General features: G+C 36.9%; 1 protein-coding gene across 1 annotated transcript in view; it reads right to left on the reverse strand.

Annotated features, from left to right (window-relative positions):
- Window positions 1-26,484, reverse strand: part of RSRC1 (arginine and serine rich coiled-coil 1) — a 117,640-nt gene that overhangs the window by 65,154 nt on the left and 26,002 nt on the right. The window contains exons 5-6 of the mRNA XM_053459355.1: window positions 14,208-14,244; window positions 1,187-1,238 (exon numbers count right to left, since the gene is read on the reverse strand). Of these exons, the coding sequence (XP_053315330.1) occupies window positions 1,187-1,238; window positions 14,208-14,244 (89 nt within the window). The remainder of the gene's footprint in view (window positions 1-1,186; window positions 1,239-14,207; window positions 14,245-26,484) is intronic.

Below are 26,484 nucleotides of genomic sequence, written 5' to 3' on the forward strand. Positions count from 1 at the left end.
GAATGTGGAAAGAAATAACCTCTATGGTTGGTATTAAAATGGGTAAGTATTATATTATATATATATACATATATATATAATATAGACATATTTTGTGTCTTTAAAAAATATATTGTTTGTCAAAAAAGAAAGCCCATCGGCCAAGATGTCATGACACATATGGTTGTGCGCTTCCTGGGACTATTTCGAGAATTTGTGTTCTGCACCATTATGTTCACGACAGCTGACAACGAACACGGCACAAGCATAATTAGATGCTTGGATATTTGAAAAGATGAGTAGAAAAATTCAGAAATGTCACTTACTTTCATGCATCATATAATTGTGAACCGTATTGCATTTAAAGGGACACTCTAGTCACCATGTTCACTTTATTGAATAGCTGTGTGTTTTGTGATTTTGCTTTTGCAAATGCATGTGGGGTTCTTCCTTTTCACTTGCACCCATCACGCTATTTTGCACGTAGGAGAGGTTTTCTTCTAAACATGACATACTTACCTCCAGACAGCTCTAGTGCTGGCTTGGGACACACTGCAGGGGTCTATTCAGGGATATTTCCCCCCTTTAGTGAATAGACCGATATGTTGTGATTCTTGAAGTGAAGTTAGCCATATAAAACCGCAGGAATATCCCAAATCCATAATAAGTAGTCCTTATCTGTCTATTACAACGTACCTTTTTTTGAATATTCCAGGTTGTTATACATATTATACACACATTATACACATATAATACACATATATTAAATATATAATATGCATTACATTATTTCATTCTAGACAAAAAAAAATCAGCAAACAATTGCCCTGGTTTATTTGGTAAAAATAATGAATGGTACGTACAGTTTTGTGTATGGATGCACAGCTGTGTGACCTCAGGCATGCCACTAACTCTGTAAAAGTCATACCGAAGCCACGGGCGCACAACGCGCCGTTCTGCAGCGCACATCTACAAACACTGTCCCCATCTCTGCGGCAAAATGAATGCAAATTGTTGCTTGCATGATTTTTGTCGCCGTTTCTTTTGAATGTGTCCCTTTCCTCTTAAAAATAATGACACAAATAGAGTTTGCGTTGGTGCCAGTACACAGCACAGCTTTATAATGAGAGGTGTTACAGAGAGGAGTTCCTATATACGGTAATTATTTCAGAATCACAAAAGTAAACCTTTATCTTCTATCACTTACCAGCAGCTTGGAGAACCATCTGCAGCCTTGCTTTGGCCTGTTCAGCAGGAGGCTAAAAACAAAGACAGAAAGCATATTTACCATATATTACAGTGCTAATCAAAGGCAAGGTTTTTATTTCTTTTTTTTTTATATACCATAGAAGAAACATGGCACAGAAACAGACCAAAAACATCCAAAAACAAAAAAAAAAAAAGCAAATCCTTCCCAATTTTTATGCAATATCCATTATTTGTTCAAACTCAAAACCGCTTTTTCCCATTTAATTGTCTAGGTACATTAACTTCAATGAGATGTAAATTGCTGAACTCCTCTCGGAGTATTAAGAAAAAATAAATGCAACATTACCACGGTCATTAGACAAATACAAATATCCAGATGATTTAACATTAAACAAGCTAAGATATTTTCTAGATCTGGCTAGCTCTCTTTTTATTAGTAACATAAGACAAAGATATGGTAATTTAAAAACAAATAGTATGTCATTAACTTTGGACGCAACACTTCTAGTTACAAGAAAATAACAGTTTTCTGTAAAGTCTGTCCTGGCCGACTGATCATTGGGTTGTTAAAATCATTTTTAGCTGTAACCCAGGTGGATATTTTATCATGGTCGTTTTCAACATTTAAAAAAATAAGAAAAATACTTTTGAAAATTGCTGTCCTTATGACATCGCAAATCAAAATCCGTACAGATTACACTTAAGAAAAAATAAATAATAATAATAAAAAAAAATCACTGGCTTCTCTATCACGAACTACAGTCTTGGATGACTGGCCATATTCTGTACCGCACATCATTAAACTTAACTATAACTTCTGAGACCTCGTAATACGACACATCTGTTTAATCAGCAAAGGCCCTATGATTCTATAGAGTCAAAGCAGATACTGACCCGAAAACATGTGTACAAGCTTGCCATAGATAACAGGTTTTTGGGTTTTGTTTTTTTTTTTTTAACAAATATTTTATTTAGATTACAAATATTAAAGTGATGGCCCTGCTCTTATATCAAACCTAGTGTCACTTCTGCTATGGTTTACTCTCCTTCATATTAGAGTTTCAGGGAACGTAAATCACCACCAATGCTTACTACTTGCTTTACAGTATATAGCAAACGATAAGTCATATAGTTTATTATGAAGGTAGCTAAGAACAGAATTGCAGACTGACCATTCCCATCTTTTTTAATTTATTAACACCCAAAGGCCCATAACCCAAGGTATGGAGGAAGAGTTGAAGGACAGGAAACATGTCACATGCGGTTTTCGTCAAGTGGAGATACCTGTATTTTTTTAATTTTAAGATTAGACGTTAAACAGGGGAATAGATATTTAATTTGATAAGGAGGAGAGACTGGTATGTTTTTTTTTATATTGGCAACACTTAATGTACCAAGGTAAAAGGTCTGCATTAAAACAGATTATATATATATATATATATATATATATATATATATATATATATATATATGAACTTAAACACAGGTGTCAAAAATCGTTATCGGTCATGTCATCATAATGGGGTTATTTTACTAGAAAATCTATTTTAAAAGATAGTGTTCTCAGTAAAACTACATCAAAATGTATTACACTTCTTCTTTAATTCTGTGCCTACCCCTAAGGCTATTTCAGCATAATTGCTGATCCCTATATTTGGAAGGTAATAAATAAATATATAAATCACATTGGTAACAGATTTATTTGAAGTTGAAAATGTTTTATTTAGTCACCTAAGATGTCAGAACACTCTGCGCTTACAGGACAAACTTTGACCATACAATCTGGACCGGTGGCACACTTTATTTTCTGAGGCCCCTGATGTGGCCACATGTACTGCCGTTTTACATGTCTCATACACAGAGCTTGACTAACCCCAGGTGCCAGGACATCATGGCAACAAGAAATCACACTGTGTATAAGTACGTGTAAGTATGTTACTATGTCTGAGTAACTATGTTGCTGAGTGTAAGTATCTTACTGTGTTAATATCTGTATGAACGTAAATATGCTAATGTGCGCTAGTATGCGTACGGCAAAGTATGTTACAACGTTAAGTTGTTAGTGTAAGTATGTTAGTAGGTTGATGTGCATGTTTGTTAGTATGTGTCTATATGTGGTCACCAGAACATGATTGAAAAAAAAAACGGCTGCTAAATTTTTCGGCTGGCTGCTAAATCCCAACAAATTTTTGCCATACATAGATCTTATGGGAATGAAGCTTCCTTGACAATGGCTCTACTTTTGGTATAAGATACATTGCAGATATACAGTGGTCATGTGCTCTGCTATTAATTTTGAACGAATTTAGTGGATACAAGATTAATGGTTGGTGCCCGCAGCGAAACAGGTATGCTACAACCCTTGTCAACTATTCCAATTACAAGAATCCAACAGATTTCTTTGATTATGTACAAGACGACACCAACGAGCTCGACGTGAAATTTAACTGTCAGTGTTACAAATCTCATCTTGATAACTACATCCCACAACAGCAACAGATCTGAAGCACTTCTTTAACTAAAACAATTAGCAGTCATTGGAGGATGGGAAAGCAGCCTACGTGTAAATGAAATATGTTTCTAGGCAAACCTGCAGAAACATCAATAAAAAAAAGTGTGTTCTACAAAACCCCTCCAGCCTAATACTTGAGGAAACTGCTAGCTAAGAAAGACGATGTGAAATAATGCTTAAGAAAACAAATTTCCATCGGCCTTGAGAGACCTTTGAAATATTACAGGCTCTGTAAGCCTAAAGAAAAATCTTCTGTTGCAGGGCGCACTAAAATATTCTATTATTTTTTACATTTATATACATATAAACCATTTTAAAGTTCCTTTCAAACGCCTGCAGAGCCGTATGATGGCGCATGCCTCATTTTGTGTAATGTATTGCAACCTGTACATACTTTATCTGAAGCTTATCTAAATCTTATCCTCATCTCTGGTAGGGAGATGTGAATACAGTTATCAGAAGACAAATAATGATATCAAAGCCAGAAGCGCTATAAAAAATAAAAAGAAAATGGGGAAAAAAAAAAAAACTAAATTTTGCTCAACTGAGAAGTTTTAATGATTCATTTTACTCCTTGATATTTCCACTTCTCTATCACTATATATATATATATATATATATATATATATATACATATACACATATACATATACACATATACATATACACACACACACACATACATACACCAGTTTTCATAGAGTTTCATATGGGCAGGTACCAGATGGTGTGGCTCACTTACCATTTTTGGGCCTTGTGATGCAGATTCAAAGGACATTAACATCAAAAAATGTTTTAGCTAATAGTGTATTGAATTCTACAATGTATTTTGTCATAGGCATGATACGTTATTGAGAATGGAGACATTGCACCTGTGTTTAGCAATGCCAAGAGCTAGTATTCTTTATTTAAATCCATGGGAGCTGATTCACTTGTCTAGTAACATTACAACCGTGTGTTGTGAGGGTGGTAAACCTATGGATAGTAAAACTACGGTGGGCGCCGATGTACCAGTTTTACTGATTGACGATGAGGCATAAAGATTTACAAGTTGCCCTGGCTGGCCCTTCACCTACAATATTTACAGCAGTTTCAAACTTATTTTGACGTTTTTGGGGGGGGTTCGTCTTTTTTTTGGTCCATCAGGCTGTATGTGCTGATGAAAATGACTTGAAAGTTGGCCCACATCATTTATTCAGTTAACATAAACTAAAAAAAAAAAAAAATCCCATTCCTAAAATAATTCAACTTTTTTTTTTAAACATAAGTCGCAATATTAAATATTTGTGTATGTATGTATATATATATATATATATATATATATATGTCACCATAGCTGAGCGACATGATTTGCCCATTTAAATGTGTCGGTGACCACAGGTCTTCTTGACATGTTTTCTTTGCAATTAACAGGCTAAAGTGAGACTTGTCGTTCATGTGGTTTCCTTATGTAAACAGGCACTTGTTGCTGATATATCAACACCCCTTAAGTTCTTGAGAGCTAGAGTCAACAGCTACTTATCTGCGAGCAGGCAAATCCTGTTACTGGCTTCCTCTTCCAGACATATGGAAAGAATGCATGTTCTATGAAGGAAAATTAGCATTTTGTAGCAGTCAAACATTTCTAAATGTAGGGAAGTAATATCTTTTGGTTTTTTGAAGGATTTTCTGGTATTTCACATGCATTTTGAGCATTTTGAGCATGCCAACTCATTTCTCCTTCAGTAAAAACAAATAAAAATCCGTAAAAGTGAAGGACTACAAATAAACAACAAAACTATGAAGGACAGGTAAATACAGCTAAGATTGCATAATATGCAATGTTATTAAAAAGAAAAGCAAGGAAATTGCATATCGTCTTTTAGGGCCTAAATTAATTACATTCACAGCACCGGCAGAAGTTGTTTTTAATAAATTAAAATAATGATTCAACGGATCTGTCGCAGAATATAAAACACAGTCCAACTACTGTCCTTCCAGTTGCAAAATGGGAGTCACAAAAGGTAGGTATAGCGATTAACCTTGCACAGGAGCGTTGAGTATCCCTTTTCCACCAAGGTCTATTACCGCCCGTTCAAAAATATTACTAAACAAAGATTTATTGCTGTTACCTCCATATAGAGAGTCATTTATTACCCTTCAGTCTTTGGCTTCAGGGTGGCCAAGTGGCATCTACGGCCCATAGAAGCTGCTAACCAAATACAGCCATATTTATTGAGCACTTTTAGGGTCTCTGGCATCAGGAGCTAGAGGTCACATTAAGAAGCCATTGCTCTTTAGTCCATTCATTTAGCAGGGGAAAGGGAGACTTGATAACACTTTGACTTTAATATTTCTGCCGCCCTGCATGTTTTCAGCTTGTGCCAATACTTGCTCCTATTTTACATCAACACGTTTAATTTTAAAAGGGGTTCCTGATGATAGACTGCAGCTTTAATCTATTTTACAGGGTTTTCAAAATAATGCCGCTTTTAGTATGAAGACAAATGCAAGTGAGTGCAAGTCCCAGTAATTTATGTCTCCGGGATATATGGATAAGCTTGTAATCTTATGTTCAGTAAATCATCACAACAAACAGTAATGACTTAGAGAAACAGGATTTTGGCTTCATTGCCTCCACTTGATTCCGCTGACTTTACAGCAATAAGTTATAGATGCTATTTTATCATCCCTGCAAAATATTAGGCAGCATGCACTTATTACATGTAGCATGCTCGTATATTTTAATCATTTCCATATTACAGTATGTAACAAGCACAGAGCGCAATCTTAAAGGTGTTTTTTCTGAGAGTCACACATTCGCTGTCAACCCGCAGAGTTCCAGAGGGGTAAAAAACACAGCGAATCCCTGGTAGGGGTAATAAACTGCTCTTTGAAAACGTCTGTCTTTCTTAACCCTGATTGTCACATAAAAAATCCCCTAGACCAAAGAATTTTTTTTTTTTTTTATAAATGTAAAAATATTATTTTTAAAAATAAAATGCAGAAAGCTGTGGGGTATGAGGGAAATTGGCATAAAGTATGCTGGGGCTTGATAAAAAAACAAACAGGAATTGAAGGGAGTGGGTGTGGTTAGTCAAGCCACTCCCACAACGCACCTGCGTAGTCTGCGGAGGGGGGGGCATATGCTAAAAAATCAAGTTTTACTTGGTAGCTCCATGTTCCTTGGACTATAAGAGCTTCATATATCAAATATCAAATTACAAGGAGAAGCCCTCAGGCAGTAGATATGGGACGGCGAGCGCATAAGCAGTAAACTTTATAAAATGTTAAAGAATGCCACTCTGTATGGCGAAAAGGTATTTCATGGAGTGGACTCTCAAAGCAAGTGATTTACTATTAACAGATAAAGTGAGCATGCCCTGAACCCAAATATAAGTGTATAAAACAAGTTAAGTCCACCTGTTGTAAATCAGATAAGAAACGTGAGCTGGTCTGTTCATACACCAAATGGCGTTCTTGTTCTCTTTGGTCCGGCTGGTACCGTGCTTTTGAGAGGTCAACAAGTTCTAAAAGAGCATCTGAAGCACTTGTGCTCTAACACGAGCCCCTGCTGTACGTATCATCCGCACGAGTTCATGGGGCACGCCGCGTCCTTCAGACACTCTTCAAGCACTCCATAAATTGCTATTGGATTGTAAGGGACAATCCTCTTCATACAAGCATATAAATAAAATCACATCTGTAACGAGACCCAATAAAACCTAAACGGGAACTACAGAAAGCCTTATCAGCGGACCGGCATCAATTAGTCTGCACGATTGGAAATTACATGAAGGTGGCATCGTGGTCAGAGCCTTCACAATGGAGATTTAAGAAGCTGCGAATTACCGGCGAGGCTGCAAGATAAACTTCTTTTCCTTTATGCACCAAAAAAAAAAATCAGAATACGAAATCAGAAATATTTTACACATTATCATCCTTCAGAGAGAGCTCACAGCATTTCACCGGTTCAGGGCACTTTATCTTCGTGTCTCCGTAATGCAGAGTTGGTGCATAATAATGTAATTTATATTGCCTAAATGTTATTTTGGAAGCATTGCATCATTTCTCAAACTTCATGACCTTTACAATTTTCTAAACTTTTATTTCCCTCATTATTCTGAACAGATTTCATTACATATTTTGAATGTAAACAACCCTGAATAATGATGGGGAACCATTACGTACGCACAGCTCTGACATTTGTGTATGAAGCCGAGATGGAAACCCACTGCATTAATTTACCTCTCATCTTCGGTAACTGCTCCGCCATAAAAAGTTTTATACGCAACTCACATAAATCATGTGGAAGAAAAATGAGAAAATCTGGTGGCTAACTCATCTTCTACCATTCTGTGAAAATGAAATTCACTGAAATACCTATCAAAACTGCAATCATCAAGAGATAATGTCTTCTTAGGTCTATCTGCACTTTCCGATTTAATTTCCTGCATGCCCTTGACATCCAGACATACCATTAAGATTAAGCGCATATAGTAACTGAACACTTTTCCGATTTTGATATATGAGTCCCGGGCACTAAATGTAATATCATCATTTGAAAATTAATGCAATATTTCTTTTGTTATTTTTTTTATTATTTCTTTTTCTTTTTTTTTTTACGTGAAGAGAAGCAGGATGAATACTTTGGTTTCTCTAAAGTAATTTCCCGATCAGAATGACATGCAATTATGAAAAGATATGCACCTGGTCAGAGGTCAGCCAAATTACTACATCATTTAATGAGTAGAGAGATCAAAATGGAGCGCACTGTTGCCGCTGTGGAACGGCCCGCTGTCTGCTACATCAAATATGATGGAATCATTAGAGTAATAAGCATGAAAATCTGTTTGCAGATTAACCTGTGGTTTCACGCTGCTTTTATCTAATGGGGCGCTGTGGAAATCTTGTCAGCTTTTCATCAGCGACGATCAAATTACTGAAATTGCGTACAAACCACTGGTGCAATGGGGAACAACGTTTCCAAGCGCAATTCTTTTGGCTGGTGCCAAAGAAAATAACACACTCTCCTTCCGATAGGTTTTAGTATTCTAGCTGTTTGCCGGCGTAATCTGGGCTCTTTGCGGAGAAACTCGTGTATATATTGCGTTATTAGGCATGGAAGTATGGAGGTGAATTAAGGCAAGAAGAGTACAACCGAGAAGGCAAAAAAAAAAAAAAAAAAAAAGGAGCAGCAATAATAATAAAAAAAAGGAGCAGCAAATATTCTGTGTGTTTTGGATTAATCAGAGAGAGATATATGACAAGGATGCAAACTGAGGGCTTAACACAGATACGCTAAATGAAAATGTCACTTGAATCAAGCAGAAAAAAAAATGTTAAAAAAAATACAATATATGACTTTTGTTCTGTACAACATCAATAGAGTGGACTAATAATTTCACCGTGAGAAAAAAAAACTCTTAAATAGACATGTACAATTGAATGAAAGAATAAATTTAAGAAAAAATCATTTTAAAACAGCACAGAAGCAATTTGCTTGCATTCATTCTACTGGGAGGCTCATAAACAGATTAGATGTAGTAGGATATTGTGGTCTGGCTCACCACTGATTTGATCACTTGTCACTGGTGAAGTAACACACTTCTGGAGGATACTCATCATGTTTTTTTTTTTTCTTATTTTGAAAAAATTCTGAAGTTTTACATAATGCTGATGATAGAATACATTTTGCACTTGCATGCCTGTTTCTTACATTTACCGTATATTAATGATCAGTTAATTTAAGCATCACACTGCATGCTTAGCAAGTCCAAATTGTTTTGGTACTTCTCCAGCAGATTTTAACCCCTTAATGACAAAGCCCGTACACGTACGGGCTCAAAACGCATTGTTTTCAAAGGGTTTTGGGAGCGCACATTGTCCTTAAGGGGTTAAACAATACTATTACAATATTTGAAGAGAAAGCATTATTAATGCAACAGTAGCCTAATGTTTTGATTACTAGCATATGATTATGCTACACGTTTCCCTCAACTAAAAGTAATAATTAAAGAAAATAAATACAAAATGTCCTTGTAGACAATATCCTTATTAGACATGAAATATTAATGGCTCCAGTCGTCACATGCACTTATGATAATACATACGATGAATAAATAGTTATTTTACATTTTGGTAGTAAAGATGGATTCTTTATGGAAAGAATTATTTTTCTATGTTGTCTAAATAAAAAATACATCACATAAGCTTTTGGGGCCAGGTCTTTTTCAGCTGGAAATCCATTCCGTTTGAAGAAGAGACCTCTTAGGTCCTAAAAGCTTATGCCAGTCTACATCCTATTTTTATGATGGTCCAGGTATCAATTTTGACTTAGAACTCCCATAACAAAGTCAGTTGCAGAGGACCCATATTATGTTTTATATAGCAGCATCATATTCCGCAGCGCTGTACAATAAGTAAACAGGACATAACAACAAAAGGGGAAGAGGGTGTTGCTCAGATGAGCTTACAATCTACAGTAGAGGGTGTTATGGTGTATTAGACAAGAAGTGAAAGTGCCGCTGTTAGGGATGGACCGTTCGAACTAGACTCAAGATTGAAAACTTGCAAACCGGACTCTCTCGACTTAATGTATTGGTTTGTCTTAGTCTGTCAATTCTCGTCTCGTCATAACCTTTGAATATACGCATTGTATTACGCGTAAACTGTTGGCGCCAGATAAATTAAAGAGAATAATAATAATCATAATAATAATAGACTCATAGGCATGCTTCGGGACCAGACTTTCATTTTCTTAGTCTGGGAAGTCGAGTTAATTTCCACAATTCCCATCGTTTGTCTTGGTCAATCATGCCCATTTTTCCTACTCTAAATCCCACGTGATACATCACCCTTTCGCCCCCAGCGCAGCCTTATACCGTCATAGCACTGCCCACAAGTGTTAGCAGGGGAAATCCTGCACATACATTACCAAACACGTGGGTCGTTGTTATAGAAATAACTCTCGTTTTCAAATGCCATCAAGAACAGACCATTAAGGAAAAGTTTTACGGGCTTCTCTTTCAACTAAGTGCCAAAGCCACTTCACGACACACAGAAAGCTACACATAAAAAAACCCTTGCAAAGTTTACTTGTTAAGAGCCGTATAAATAAGCATCTGCGTAACGTCAACCATCTCGGGATTTTTGCAACGCATTACAGTTCAATGTTAAAATAGATTAAAAGAGATTTGGCATCCACTTGAGCAACTGCAATCCAGCTTCCCGTGGTAGAGGTCATTCAAAAAGCCAAGACACCAGTGGCAGGGGAGAGAAAACATCGCAAAACTGTATTATGAATGCATCGTATATATATATATATATATATATATATATATATATAGTCTCTTTCATGTATAAACACATACTTAAATTCATTCACATTTATATCCAAAATATGTTTATTAAAACTATATATAGCTTGTGTCATTTTTTAGTTTATAGATTTTTTTAAAGAGTAAAACTTCTGAGAATACTTGGGTTAAAATGCCATAAACTATAGCTATTATCAACCAGACTTTGGCTCAGATAGTGGCAAAAACCACATAACTAATTACTAGCCTGTCCTAATAATTTCTATTTTGGGAGCACATATAAAGTGGGGTTACTAATGTTAATCTGTAAACATTACATAGGTTTATTACTGTAAAATGTTGGAATGGGGGGGTAGACGGATCACCTTAATGCTAAACAGGTTAGCAATAATCTACAAAGTTAATGTTATTATATAAAACCTGAGCTTGAGGAATTTTTACGTTTAACAGATATAACCTGCCCAATAGGTTCCTTGGGTTGGGAACCACTCCACCAATCCGCTGTCCCTGAGTGGCCAAGGAAGAAGCGGTCATCCTCTGCAGACATTTAATATATAGGGAAATAATTGGTTATGTATATTTTTCTTCATATTCACTGAGGGAATATATTTATTTCCTTTTAAAGCAAATATATCGTTTATATAAAATGTGAGAAATTCAACTATTCATATTTCTACACACGTATCTTGTTGTAGGTACCTAGTTTGAAAGTGGTATTCCACATCACATACTCTTCTGTAATGACATGCAGCATCAGAAACATCATTCCTAGTAGTGTTCAATGCTTAGTCCCTTCCCAATAATAATAATAAATACATTATTATAAATATTTACAATAATTATGCAACATTGTGTCATTCATAATTTTTTACTGAGAACTCTTAACTGCCATGTGACACAAAAACAGGCATTGATAGGCTATTATAGAAACCCAAAACCCCTCTTGAAAGAGTCTGTTTATCTGTGATTTCACCTTCGGAGGGACAAAAACATTTGCACATCTGTGACTTTATTAGCTAAACATACCAGAAAAAACACTATTAATGTGTATACTATAAAAAGAGCTATTTGTGTGTAATTCTAAAGGCTAATCTATTAAACTGGAGGCGGTCGGAAGTAGCGGCTACTGAAAAAGTCACACTGCACAGCCAAGCAACTAAGACAAAATGCGAAATGTACGTTTCAATAAGCTGAACAAAGGTGTCAAAATATGGATTCAAAACCACATTTCCTTAACCTGTAATGCAAACCTAAAGGAAGAAAAACTGTGTTAATTTCTAGCACTCCCTACAACATAACCGAAGTAGGAAGCCGATTTCATCATGCTCTCATTGTGTTTGACACATACGTCTAAACTGCAAAAAACAATAAACACAGCCCGAACTACAATAAACAGAGAAACAACGCTTCCTTGAACTCCTTGCATGTCTACTCAAACGGAGACACTGGCGTCGAGATCCAGATGCACAGTTTATTTTACGTTGGTCTTCGCGAGAGATATTGGCAGAAATTCCATGACGGGAAAAGAAAAATCACTTTTTTGATCACGCATAATGGTTTATCAGTCATAAATCTTAAATATTACTACAGCAGCCTATTTCAAATATACATTGTAGAATTAAGAAAATATCTGTTCTTTTGCCCAGATATTTGTGTGATACTGTGACTGTTTATTTCTGTTTTATGTTCTTTTGATTTTTCCAGAACCCCCCCCCCCCAAAAAAAGACAAAGTATTGTTTGGTATATCAGACTAGGTCTGCATTCTTTGTATATACAAGGCTTTCATATAAAAATGCTGTATATTGTATGAGGGGGTCTTAGAGAAGTAGATGGGGAAAAAAGCAGCATTTCTTTTTTGTTAAATCGTTTTTACACTTTCTCAATTTTATCTGCATAAAAAAAACAACATTATAGAGGCACATGAAATATTTTTAAGTCAATAAATGTCAGGGCCTTTCAAAGTTTTAATGTGCAAACCATCATAAGGATATCATTAAAGGTAACCACAGGCTTTTAATGACAGATTACTTAATAGCACTTAAAGTGGTTCAACGGTACATCTTGACCACAGGGATAGAAAGGTCAAATGGATGCTACTATATATCAGTACAGCCGCTATGTGCTGCATTAAATACGGTGAATTTGTGTTATTGTATGTAAATAAGGATGCTTTTGACACAAGTAAAGAGTAGGAATAGGATTGTCGCTGGGTTCTATATTGAGGAGGAGGAACACATCGTGAGCACGGTAACACAGACTGACAATGACCACCCTGATCTGACTCTGATCACTAGTTTCCTTCTCTGGACCCGAGGCATCAAGTCCACACCGGGAGATAAATATTGCTTGGAACTTTAGCGTAGAAACCTAAAGTCTGGGAAATGACGCAATACTCTTCATTTAACACAAATCCAACTTTTCCATCTTACTGCAGGATTCATCTAGAAGTTCCCTGCCATCACTCTTCGTCTTAAGAGTGTATATGCACAATATACTCACCTGAGCTCCAGTACCGGCTTGCATTAGATTTCCAGTGGGTGTAATGTGACCACCCCTGTGTCCGTGAGCAGAAATGAATCCTATTGATTTCAATAGGAGTGCTTTATGCCAGCGGTTGGCGGACAGCAGAAGCCTTTTAACAAGGTAAGTGCGTTTATTGTCTTAGTTCTTACTGGTAAAGAATGCGTATTTAAGCACTTTAATAAGCGTTCTTTGTTGGTGGGGCTGTACAGGGAATTGAAGTGTCCCCCCAACATTGGTCAATCTACATTCAAAGCAAGAAGGTGAAAGAATGCACCCAAGTCTAGCTTTCAAACAATTCAAATAACTGAAACATAGCACATTTATGCATGCGATATCTATGTCTGGCATGTTCATTCTTTTTTAGATCCTGGTATGCCAAAAATCTACAGCCAAACATTTTGTATTTATATTTCCTGCAGATAATTAAAACAATCATCAATCCAAGGATTGTGTTCCATTTTATTTCATCTCTAGATCAAAAAAAAGGTAATTTAAAAAAAATTAGAACTCCCTTGAGATGATAAAATAAATGAAAGCGTAAGTGCCTTCACATAATAATGGTAAGCTAACCCGTTGGGAAATGGTTGACTCTCAATTCAAGGTATTCAAAGCTCATTCGAAAGTGTTCATTTGGAATGCAGATATCAAAGACGATTCAAACGTTCAAGAGAAATGCAGGACTTACCAGATGTTCTAATCCAGTTTTGATGTTTACCGAGCCCCTGTAACAGAAGAACAAAAACTCTTAATACTTGCAAAATTCTTGTCCAATACAATTTAGATAGCTTTCTCCCTAATGTTTAAATAAGGAGAGATGTGTTATCATATTTGCATGAGCTGGCTTATGAGATCAATGTATCTGCTCGTTATTGTCATCTCTTGTCAAAAATACAATTAAAAAGAAACCTATGGGTTTATTTATTTATTAAGGTAAAACCTCACAGGGAAGCAATGCATTTAAACCAAAAAAATGGTCACTGGTAAGCTTAATATAAATGGTGATAATTATTTGAGTGTGTGTATATAGCCTAAAGTCTAAAACAGAAAAGCTGTTCAACTTTTGGGGGCAGTGGGAATCATGGGCTGGTTGGGGAGATCAGAAGATCTTCCCTGATCAGGCACATTGGCCTTTGCAGTGCAGGCTGCTATCATAGCTCCACCAAAGCCATCTCATGACCTTCTGAAGCCCCTGTATATGATGTCATACCAAGGCGCCCCACTTCAACAGGTTGTGAGCTGGGTGGAAGTTTAATTCTCATCACTTGCCAGCAATTTTGGTAGGTATATTTATCTCGCCGAGACAATGCTATAAGCTGTTGCTAGTTAAAAAGTTTATTTATTTTGAAACAAACCGAAAAAAAAGCAATTTGCTAAAAAAAACAACAAAAAACAACAACAAAAAAAACTTTGTTTAACAGAACTACAACAAAAACAATTTCAGCCAAACACGTATTTCCATCTGCTGTGTCACTTCGTCCAATAATCTCTGAGTACCAGTCACTAATTGTTCTTATGTAGCATATAATGTTTAATGGTGCTAATATTATTGTCTGTGATCAGAAAACGTATTCTTTTTTTGGCTTAAAATAATGAAAGGAGGGATTTAATCTTACTTGCTGCAGCAAAATCAAGGGGTTCATGGCAACAAGGCTTATGGCAGATATTTAACTAAATGCCCCAACTGACCAACGGACGTTCACACACTTTACCATATGAGCTGATGTTTTGTCTAAACATACTTTGCATAACCCTGGAAGAATCAAACTTAAAATAAATAAAAAAGTAGAAGAAAATATGTCAGGCGGGACATGGTTCCATAGACCCCACTAGCGTTGCTCAGATTTGGATATCGGGGACACTTATTACTGAATAAAGTGCCAGAACTTGATTTGTTAAACTGCATTCAACAACTAAACATTGTGTCACATCACATCTATATCAAGCCTGTTTTGAGCTGATGGCACTCACCGACCTGTGAAGGTGAGGATGAGTGGAAACATTAGACCATTATAAATGTTTGCGTGAGAAGCGGCACAAATGCTTCCATTCTCAGCTTAGAATTGAAGCCGTTCCTGTTTTACACACTCCACGTAATACTGGAAACGCTGCCTGTGATTCTGTCTAATGTTTTCAGAGTGTTTATTTTCACAAACATTTGAGTCAAAAACGTGCTTGGTCTTCAAGAAGCTACTTATTTGGGTTAAAATATAAAACAATATTTGATGGGCTGTCTCATCAACAAACCATTTATTTATATAGTTTCTAATATACATCTGGTCAGTGTGTGTGGAGATAAAAACACGCACTTACAGTGTTTACTGTGTTTTTTATTACATTTCTACAGAGTAGAGTTGTTACAACATTGTTACTTTCAAAAAGGCTTCTACCTCACCCAACTTACCACATCTCGCTTCAAAAAGAACATCTAAAGTCTATATGTATATATATGTATATATATATATATATATATATATATATATATATATATATATATATATATAGCCCTCCTTGGTAAATATGAGCAAAGAAAATTTGTCTGTTTAACTTTGATCTTTTCTTCAAAAAAAAAAATACACAAAAATACGCCTATGAATACATATGAGTAAACTATATTTTAAATATATTCCCATTGATAGTTTAAATTTTTAGTATACCTGGTTGACTAGGAACAAGAAATGGTTCAACCATGACTTCCTGTTTCACAGGGGTATAAATATTGGGTAAAATTCCCTCAGCAATTCATCACAATGGCTAAAACCAAGGGATATAGTTGTGATGTGCGACAAAAGAACTTCACATAATGGGAAGTGGCTATAAGAAAACAGCAAAAGCATTGAAAACGGCCATTTCCACCATCTGGGCAATATAATTGAGACTGGAAATGTTAAGAATCAACCTAGAAGAGGACGTGTGTCTATATTGTCTCATTGCACTTGGAGGATGGTTCAAGTGGCCAAAAGGTCTTCAAGGATCACAGCCGGAGAATTGCAGAAGTAAATTGGGTCTTGAAAGCCTTCAAAACTACAATTCAACTTCACCTACATCACAAAGAAAGCCTATGCTCTCAACCCAAAACATACTCAACCATCCTCAGTTTGCCAAGCATTACTGGAACTTCCAATGGGATTGGGGTCTATGGTCAAATGAAACCAAATTAGAGCTTTCTGGCAGTAAACACCAGATGTGGCCATATTCAAAAGTACCTCATGCCCATGGTTAAATATGGTGGCTCTTTAATGTTTTGGGGCTCTTTTTCAGCCAGAGAACCTGGACATTTTGTTAAGATACATGGCATCGTGGACTCTACCAAATATCAATAGATATTCAGTGAACACCTGATCGCCTCTGCCAGAAAGCTTGTAACAGGCTGTGACTGGATCTTCCAGCAGGACAATGCTCCAAAACATACATCAAAATAAACACAAAAATGGTTTACTGGCCATAAAATCAAGGTCCTACCACGGCCATTCCAGTCCCCTGACTTAAACCCCATAGAAATCCTGTGGAGTGAACTGAAGAGGAGAGTCCGCCAGCGTCAACCTCACCATTTGAAGGCTCTGGAGAGATTCTGTATGGAGGAATGGAGGAACAGATCCCTTGCTATGTATTCACATAGGCATTATAGGAGAAGACTCAGAGAGGTAGCACTGACCAAAAGGGTGCAAATAATTGTGCTACACATAAATATATATTTTTTGATACACCAGTGGTGTATTAGCAATGGTTTAATATCCATGAGAGCAGAGTGTGTATTTTTTGATAAAAAGATCAAAGGGTTAAACAATAAAGAAAATTTTCCAAAGCCTTCTTTGCTCTTATTTACCAAGGGTGTCATTAGTGGAGGGCACTGTACGTCTTGGTTTGTTGGGAGGGTATATAAGCCAAAAATTGTGTTTTGGGACATCTAACAAACTGGTGAATCATGTCCCTGCCACCGATTTCTGAACAAAAATGCCAAGTTATCATGTTGATGTATGTATCGATTGTTAGCTTCCTAATATCTATATCAGTCTGCCAACAAAATAAAACACAGATGGCATTCCCCCAGATATAGGCCGCACTAGATTAACTGTATTACTGAACTATCATGGGGAAAACGTTGAAACGCTACAGAATTAAGACGCCCAAGGACAGTGTTGTTATTGCTAAAAAATTTATTTCATTAATTTTTCCTTCAAGACTTTCACTACAATGTTTGCGTGTTTTTCTTTCTTTCTTTCTTAGAAGCGGCTGGCAGTCGGAATGGAGGCATCTATTATCCAGACAGAAATTAAGTCCTGAGCATTTAGTGAGACAACTTTCAGTGTAACCTCCGTAATGAAGCTAATTTACTTGAAAGTAGGAAAGGCTTTCTATCACCGTTGATAACTGCAGGCTTCGGTGCCTGGATGTTATTTAGTGGTCTGTGTCTCGCGTTGTCCCTGTCATGACTTTATCAATATTTGTGCAAGTTTTCCTCTGTGCTGAAAGCAGCCCTAATTCAATTACAGACCTCAAAACTGATAACATGGTCCTGAAGTGGAAAATAGAAGGACATTATTGGCAAATGAATAAAGATTTGTATCGAGCAAACACACAGAAGTACAGCAGGTCTCTCTCTCTCTTTTTTTTAATCATTCCCCGGCTTTGGTCTTCTGGGAACCTAGAGTTTCCCTTCCGTTCATAGGCCACATTGATTTCTGAATTAGACTGCAATATTAAATAATTAATATAGTAGCTGTGATGGATGCTTTGCATTAGTTGAATATTAGGTTATCAATCAAAATCCACTTGGTTTAATGTAATAATATTGAAAAAGTGACATGGGTTGTTCATCCAATTTGTACTTGAGGTAGCACAGATAGTAATATCAACAAGAAGAAGATATGCACTAGAAAATGTTGTAGCCAAATATTTGGCAGATAACACAGATCTAATGAGCTTGGGACAGGGGGTGGACTTCATGGAATGCTCAACTATTAAAGGGACACTATCAGAAAAATGTTTTTTATCACCATTGCCTTTATGTAGACTGTTTCCAGAGCAAAATGTAAGGCATCCTACCTTGTCGATGTGATTGCAACTAATTGCATGTTTTTCCGACCCTTATCCATTTCACTACACAAGACTACATTTTTAAGTCTGTGTTGTGTGGAAAACAGAATGCTTTTTGGAAAAGTGATTATGCTTGTTCTCTAGTATGTCCTGTGTACCTTGCTGCCACTCAAAATTATAATACATAAAATGCTTAATTTTCAATCATTTAAGAATGTACAGTTCAAGTCCAAAAACTTAACTTGCCCTAATTAAAATGACAAAACTCCGATGCCAGATAACCATCAAAGGTTAATCGGTACCGGATTTCCATTACTGTGTTAGGTTATAATACGCTATAACAATGCATTGATAAGAACCAGCTTGCACCCTTATTACCAAAAGTGATGCTGGATTTCACTAAAATTCTTATTCAATCATCTCTGTACAGTCATTGAAGGTCCTTAAATAAATAATATAGTGCAAGCTAATCTCGTACTTTACATCTAAAAACAGAGCTTATTAAAAATGCAGCAAGGCTAACAATAAACAAAGTGTTAGACACTGTTATTTCCTTTAGATCAGAAAGCCTGATAATCACTTTTACAATAATAACAATAAAAACAGGAAGGAGGAAACGTAAAATTACAATTCAAGAATGAGAGCCATCAACGCTCCCAAGCTTCTTCCGATGCGTCGTGAGGTCTCGCAGGAAATCTATAGCATTACCACATCCCTGCCGAAGGGGACTAGATGCTCAAGGCTCTAAACTCAATGGCCGCCAATGGTTTCTAATACAAAAGTGTTGCATAAAATCACACACTCTGGCAGTGTGGTATTTGAGCTAGCTTTAATACAACATCCCACATCGGCCATGAATACTGAATCAAGGAACATAAAGGTTAAACAACCTTTTCATCGAGATCACCAAGCAAAATGCATTTAAAAGGGTGGCTGTTCATGAAATAAAGTAAATCGCTGTGTCGCCTTTCTCTATTAGCATATAAAGTGTTCATTACATCTATTAAAGCTCTTCATCTTCAGATATATATGCATTTTTGATGTAACATCAGGAAAACAAAGTCATTGTCTTTCTACATAATGGTAAGCAAAATACCTATGTCTTAGTCCCCAGAATTTGACTAGGGAGAGTGTATGGGAAGCATGCACCAACTTCCTGCCATAAAGCAATTACCACGTGCAGTATAGGAACAGGAGGTGTGGCGCAACATCACATGATGTCCTAATAATGGTGAGCTCCATGTTGGCACAAAACTGGACAGGACACAGCACAGGCTTACATTTTATGCCACACCATACTTAATTTATACCCACTGAAATAATGTTCCACTCATCAGACGTCAATGCTATAAAGGAAATAGCAATGTAGTGTCTATTAAATACGATCGTTATAAAATATGTATAAATAATTCTTCAGGTTTCCTGTGTAAAGTTTATATTTACATCTTAAAGTCTTACAGATAACTATTCCACTTTTTGTGGATGAGACTTGTAATTTCAGCGAATGCTTTGAAACATCTTGTGCTCTCACCTGCTACTCAAGCGGTTATGTAACAGAATGAGGTGCAATCTTTCAAATATCATTACTGTGTCTTTAGGGGCTGCTTTGATGACTGCTGTTGTCACCGTTATGTCCTGGGTTCCCAAAACGCTGCACTGTCGAGCACATACACAATCGGAGATTCCCCGTTTCCCATCTCAATCTGGACTGGTCTCCAGACAGCGTGGTGGCAACAAGTCTCGAGCTGAGCTTCAATTATATTAGAGAAAAAAACACAACAATAAAGTGCACGGCTACATCAATTATTAAGACTGGAAGCAAACCAAATCTTCTGAAAAGAAATTGACAATGCTGTTCTGAAAAATATCAATATCGTATAAAAAACCATATTTATTTTTGAAGACAATATCTCCTCTGGGGCATAGAAATGATTAAATTGCGCATCCTCATTTCTACAACACAGACTTAGTTATTTGCATAAAGGACTAAAGGATGTATAACTAAAGAATCTATAAGTTCCCACATCGGTGGAGGTTTATCTGTGGATTCATACCTCAGCAACGTACTAAAGTGGCCCCAATAGTTTCAGGTCTGAACCCATCAATATGTATCTATATATTAAGAGATATTCCTAGCCTACAGGCATTATGTTGGGAATGCCTTCTCTAAAAATCATTTTTTTGTAGTCAGTTATTTTTCTAGCCCCCAGAAATGTTGAGAAAGCAGCTCGTACTTTAGAAGTTGCATGCTACTTTCTCCAATAGCCTGCATAAAGTGACCACGTCTTTTCCATATTATTACAACTATTGATTATTAAATATGAAAAAAGCATAATCACTGCACTTATTATTACTGGCATCCACGGAGTTACTAAATATTTATAGGTGCGTAACACATAAACAGGTTATTTTTAAGAGCTACTCTACAGGTTTAAATCCAAAGATCACAGAGAGGGCTCAGGGGGACAGCCTTCGATGAAACACCCCATAGAAGTAGGAGTGTTATACAGATATAACTCAAATAATTCAAACATACTGTACAAAAAGCGGTTCCTCTATAACACCGGCTAAATATTTTTAGTAAAGTCTAAATTGTAACACTTTACATCACTCCTAGTAGTGAATGCCAAAACTCTTCCCAGAACTCACTTAATCATAAAACATTCTGTCTCATTCACAATATTTAAATAGTTGATACCATTTTACTAAGTCAACATAGAAAAATGATGCAAACCTGCACAAGCTTTCATGACCTCGGGTTTCTTCTCCAAAAGACACCTTCAAGGTCCCAAAAGCATAATTAATGTTACATCTTCTATGTTGGCCTAATATCAACTTTGACTAAAGTATTTTCTAAGGAGAAATTGGGCAATAAATATTTCTTTTTCAGGGAAATGTTTATTCTTTCAAAATAAGAAAAAACGTTTAAGAAGCTTTTGCCTTCTGTGACAACCACCTATCAGCGCCTGCTTTTGTGTCACATGCCATCAGCAAACATGATGGCAAAATGTAACTTAAATAATCATTTCTGGGAAGGGAAGTGTTGAAACGTACCAATAGTGTTCCTTTTAGCAGAATAGGTAGAACGGCACTATTAAGTACAATTCCAAAACAAAGTTTTATTCTGATGTAGGAAACAAAAGCACCCGCACACATTTTTTTTTCTTTTCTTCTTGAATTACCAATATGAAAAACTTCCACACAATGCGTAAACTCCTGGAGAAAAGATGCAACTAAAATGACTACCATTATGGTTTGTTTTTTTTATTTGCGAATGTTAGACTAAGAAGGGACAAAAGCGTGGAGCACAGCATCTGTCATATCAGAATATAAAAAGATGATCCTGGCACCAAATGAAAAAGCTCTAATTCATTTGCAAATCAAGCCTGCCACTTCTTTTTCAATCTGGAGGTAACTGTCAAGAGTTAACAAGATAATCACTTTCAATTCTGCCTTCAATGCTACATTACTCTGTTATTCTATTCAACAGGGCTGTTCTTTAGGGCACTGGATGAATGCTTTTCATTTCAAACTCGCACAAAAAGTTGCCAAAAAAAAAGGAAAATCCACGGGGCTTAAGGAAGAAATCCCTTTATGGGCATTTATCTGCCGGCACTTGCTTTTAGGCAAAATTAGATATTTGGATACATCTGTGTCCATTCTCTTCCTACTCCTTGAGGCATGCAGTATGCTGTGGCACAAAGAAGTATTTATTATACCAGAAAACATTTCAAGAAGAATTAACCCATTAGGCACAGACATAGGGCACGCTACAACATTCTAAACACATCGAGTACATTTGTATTCTATAGCAAACTGGTCATCATAATCTGTTCCTGCCAGATTGTAATTCAATCCAGATAAATAGACTGGATTTACTGATAAATTGTGACTCCAGAAGATATAGAAAACTAATAAAAATAATTACAGATAAATGAAGGGTACACCTGTTTGATAGAACATAAAACTGTGATTTCCTCATTTTATTGGAAAGGTGTAAGAAACCCTTTACTGAGCTGATGGTAGTTACACTGTATAAGTGTGACTGGCTCATTGCTGGGCTAGTGGAAGTACGCTGCGCAGGTGTAACTGGCCCATTACTGGCCCAGCAGCAAATACAAGGTACAGGAATAAACTTTCATTACCAATTAAAATAGTTAAATTACATCTCGATATATAAAGAAAAATCTAACCCATTCAACCTGAAAGCATTATATCCATGAAAAGACTGGCATTGTCCAACAGAAATGACCCTCTATCAGTATGCATTCATATTTCCCCGTAACAAAGTGTGAAAGTACCAGCGCTAGTGAAAAGGGAATACACAGAAAAGAGATAGATACATCTTAGGTGGGCTACAAGTGGACGGCACCGATTGAATGTGTGAGTTTCTTATTCAACCTGCAAGGAAATCACAAACAAATGGGAAGATTCTCAGCCCAATCATAGGTTGATTATTGTTACTAATCTCAGCAGCATCCTTATTAGCCACAGAATATCCTTAATGGCTTATACCTTCTACACCTGCAGCAGAGCAGCGGGAGGGAACATGAACAAAAAACATCTGAACCAGACCATTCGGGTCACATGCTATTAACTTGTTTATAACAAAAACCATAGTAAAAAAACAAGCCCGAGGACTGCTGCTTAAAACGCAGTAATCACGGCAATTTGTTTTCACAAACATTCTTTGAACAAAGTGCATTCATTCCACGCGGACAGATTTAGTCATGCACTTTGGATGCCCCGAGCAAGGCTTTGTTAGCCGGACTGCCTATCCAGGAGCATGACTAGGTCAGACAGTAGCAAAATGTTAAACTCGGGGCTCTGCTTGCAACTAACTTGAAGAACCCCCAAGTGGTGATGGCGTAGGGGGCTCAAGCGTTTCCCAAATCGCAGGGAGTCAGAGTCCTTCGATCACAATAAGGTATAAACAAGCAAGTCTAATGCAAGCAAACCATTCCATCCTGGAATCATGAGAGGTGAGCAGTTTTAGGAAAACCATCATACATTTCGAGGGACTCACCAGGGTCTGAACCAGTATATGTACATAGGGCCAACTCGTGGATTCATTTAGTTTTGGCCGTTGCTTGACTTGCTCTCTGGTACAGCCAAACGATGACAAAATGCCACCTCAATTTGTTGCATTATCAAACATGCTTAACATGCCCATTATACTTACAGGCAGCTAATAAGGAAGATATTACGTTGAAAAAGAGGGTTCCTTTAAAGCAACATAACTGGAAACTGGGGGATTTTAAGCTTCTATCGCTAAATGGACAACTGCATCAAAAACCCAAAATGAGCCAACTGCTTTCTTGTAATTTTGGAAGAATCCGTAATCTCAGTAAACATGGTGCAAATGAGTCAGTGGCAAAAACCGCCAAAAAGATGAAAACGGCTTTTTGCATCAACTGTGCTTTAATTCAAAGAGGCGCTGGAAGGACGGAATGTTTATCATGGGAATAACGTGGTAAAAACAATACATTTCAGAAATCCTACAAAAGGCAATATCTCCAGCCTACCCGATTATTTACAATAGGACATAAATACAGATACTTCCATAATTTTGGGGAGACAATGAGCCGGCTGCTTTTCCTAGCAAGTTGCCGCTTCTTATTTTAAATTCATACCACTTTACGTGGCTTTCCAAAATAAAGCAGTCCTTATTCTTCAATGGAAAAGCTGGAAGAGGAAGATACTTAATGGACCAGATAATGCATTGGTTTCAATTGGCATGACAAAGGTATAGCATGTTTAGGAGACCACGTTTTTATGCCCTAATCAGCTATTTCCCAATATTTACACATTTCAAAAAGACCTGGCACATTAAGGCTTCATTAAATGAAGGTTTTAAAGTTCCTGTTGAAAATATGAACACTCAGAAGTCTCCATTCATTAAGCGATGGTCGGTGTTCACTTTAATTGTCTGAAACCCTAAATCGTGCAGACAGGAGAACACTGGCCCTCAGCATGTCTTGAAAAGCTGGGACTTCTGTTGATTCGGCTGTGATATGAGGCTCTGAGCCAAAGCTAATGGGACCTCATCTGAATAATCAATATGACAGCCTTATTTTTCAAATGCAAACAGGATTGATACAGTAAGGTGTCTCGCTGCCACATCACAGTCATGGCCTCTTTTAACCCCTAATTAGATTTAGGCGATTATCCACATACTTCCTTACAAGTGCACAGCTCGGATAAGAGATGACAAAAGCTATATGCTACTTAATTCAGGCTCCGCAGACGGCAGGTTATCCAGCAAGATAGTGGCGACTATCTATAAACAATTGGTATTCATACCGTCTCCACTTTCACAGACATTTCAGTGTGTATGTACTGGGAGAAAAAATCCAGAATCGGTAGAAAGCAATCTTAACATAATCACGATAGGACTGATGGACATGCCACATTAATTAAGGCCTGTCATACTTATTTTTAGTCTTAAGAAAGTTACATATTTGTAGTAAACTGGAATCCTCATGCCTTCAACTATACAATAACACGTCAAGCTTTTTGGTGCTGATATTCTCTTGTAAAGTTAAATATGCCACCCCCCCCCCCAAAAAAATGCTCTCCTGAAATATAAAACTGATATATTTGTAATATGCTCTAAATAACACTAAAATCAGGTATAATTTTCTGAATTCTGGCAGAACTGCAAATCAAATCAAATATGGTATGGCTTCGTTTTTCATCCAACAATAGTACCAACCAGACCAGTCTATAAGGAGTTAAATCTATACAATTAGATAACACCCCTCCAAGTGTCCTTCCCACCTTAGGACTCAAATCCCCTTGTCCCGCTCTCCTGTCCTGGTGTAGATCTTTTCAAGACATGTAAATGTTAGCAGGGTCTGAGTGTATTAATCCCTAAAAATGTCAATAATAATAATATTTTATTATCTAAACACTCCCTGTTGGGTATCCTGTACCAGGATATCCATTCAATCCAATACTGAAGAAGTCCCATTTACGTAAAACAAGAGATTCGCTTTTTAACGATACATGTGATTAGGAAACGTTTAAACAGTCTGCAAACTTCCGTATTTGTTGGAGCAAGTTCTACATGGAAGAATAGGTATCAAAGTAGAATTTATTATGGCACGCAATACACAGCAGGACGATCTCGGAATTTTTTGTTTGGAAAACACAAGCAAAATTACAAATTGACCACTACGTATTATATAAAAAGAAATTGAGCTGCTAGTTCTCTGATAGAGCTGTAACAATTAGAAAACACGCAAGACATTGCCTTATGAAGTGGAGCACTGATTGCACTAAATAAGGACTGTAAAACATAATTAACACATGAACTGTTGCTTGTATCACTGGAGTCAATGTGATTATCTGTTTAGCTACAGTTATTACAGGCTCTCCCACTCCGGCTCCACGATAGCAGAACATGATGTGCAGGGATGGTGATTACTGTATCTCGGCAGAACAGTATCTGCGGGGTGTTTGAATGCCCCTCTAACTACTTAAAACCAGTAAAGAGATTACAGCTCACACTAACTGGATTTTCACAGCTCCGTATCGTTCACTATGGATTCCACATGCTCAGATTAGGAAGGTCTTGCCAGACAATAGTTGCTCAACAGACACAAGATGCACCGAATTGCCCTTTCTCCGTTCTCTATTAAAAACATGGCACGATGGACACAAAAACGCGTTAAGACATCACAGGGATATGGCATCGCAAACTGTGCTCAAACCTGAGTTGTGTTATTAGAACTGGGTCCCAGGATAGGTAACCCTCCTTGGCCGCACTTCATACCCCCAGCAGTTAGAAAGGCAATAGGATGCGTTTCCCCTAGATTAATCTCCAATACTAAACATGATTTTATTTAATATAACTTTGGCAGTGACCCTTTACAGATACCCTGCCTACCATTAATACGATGGCTGTCCTTAGCTCATAGCATCTT

The sequence above is a fragment of the Spea bombifrons genome, chromosome 3 (assembly GCF_027358695.1).
Source record: "Spea bombifrons isolate aSpeBom1 chromosome 3, aSpeBom1.2.pri, whole genome shotgun sequence".
Taxonomy (NCBI): Eukaryota; Metazoa; Chordata; class Amphibia; order Anura; family Pelobatidae; genus Spea; species Spea bombifrons.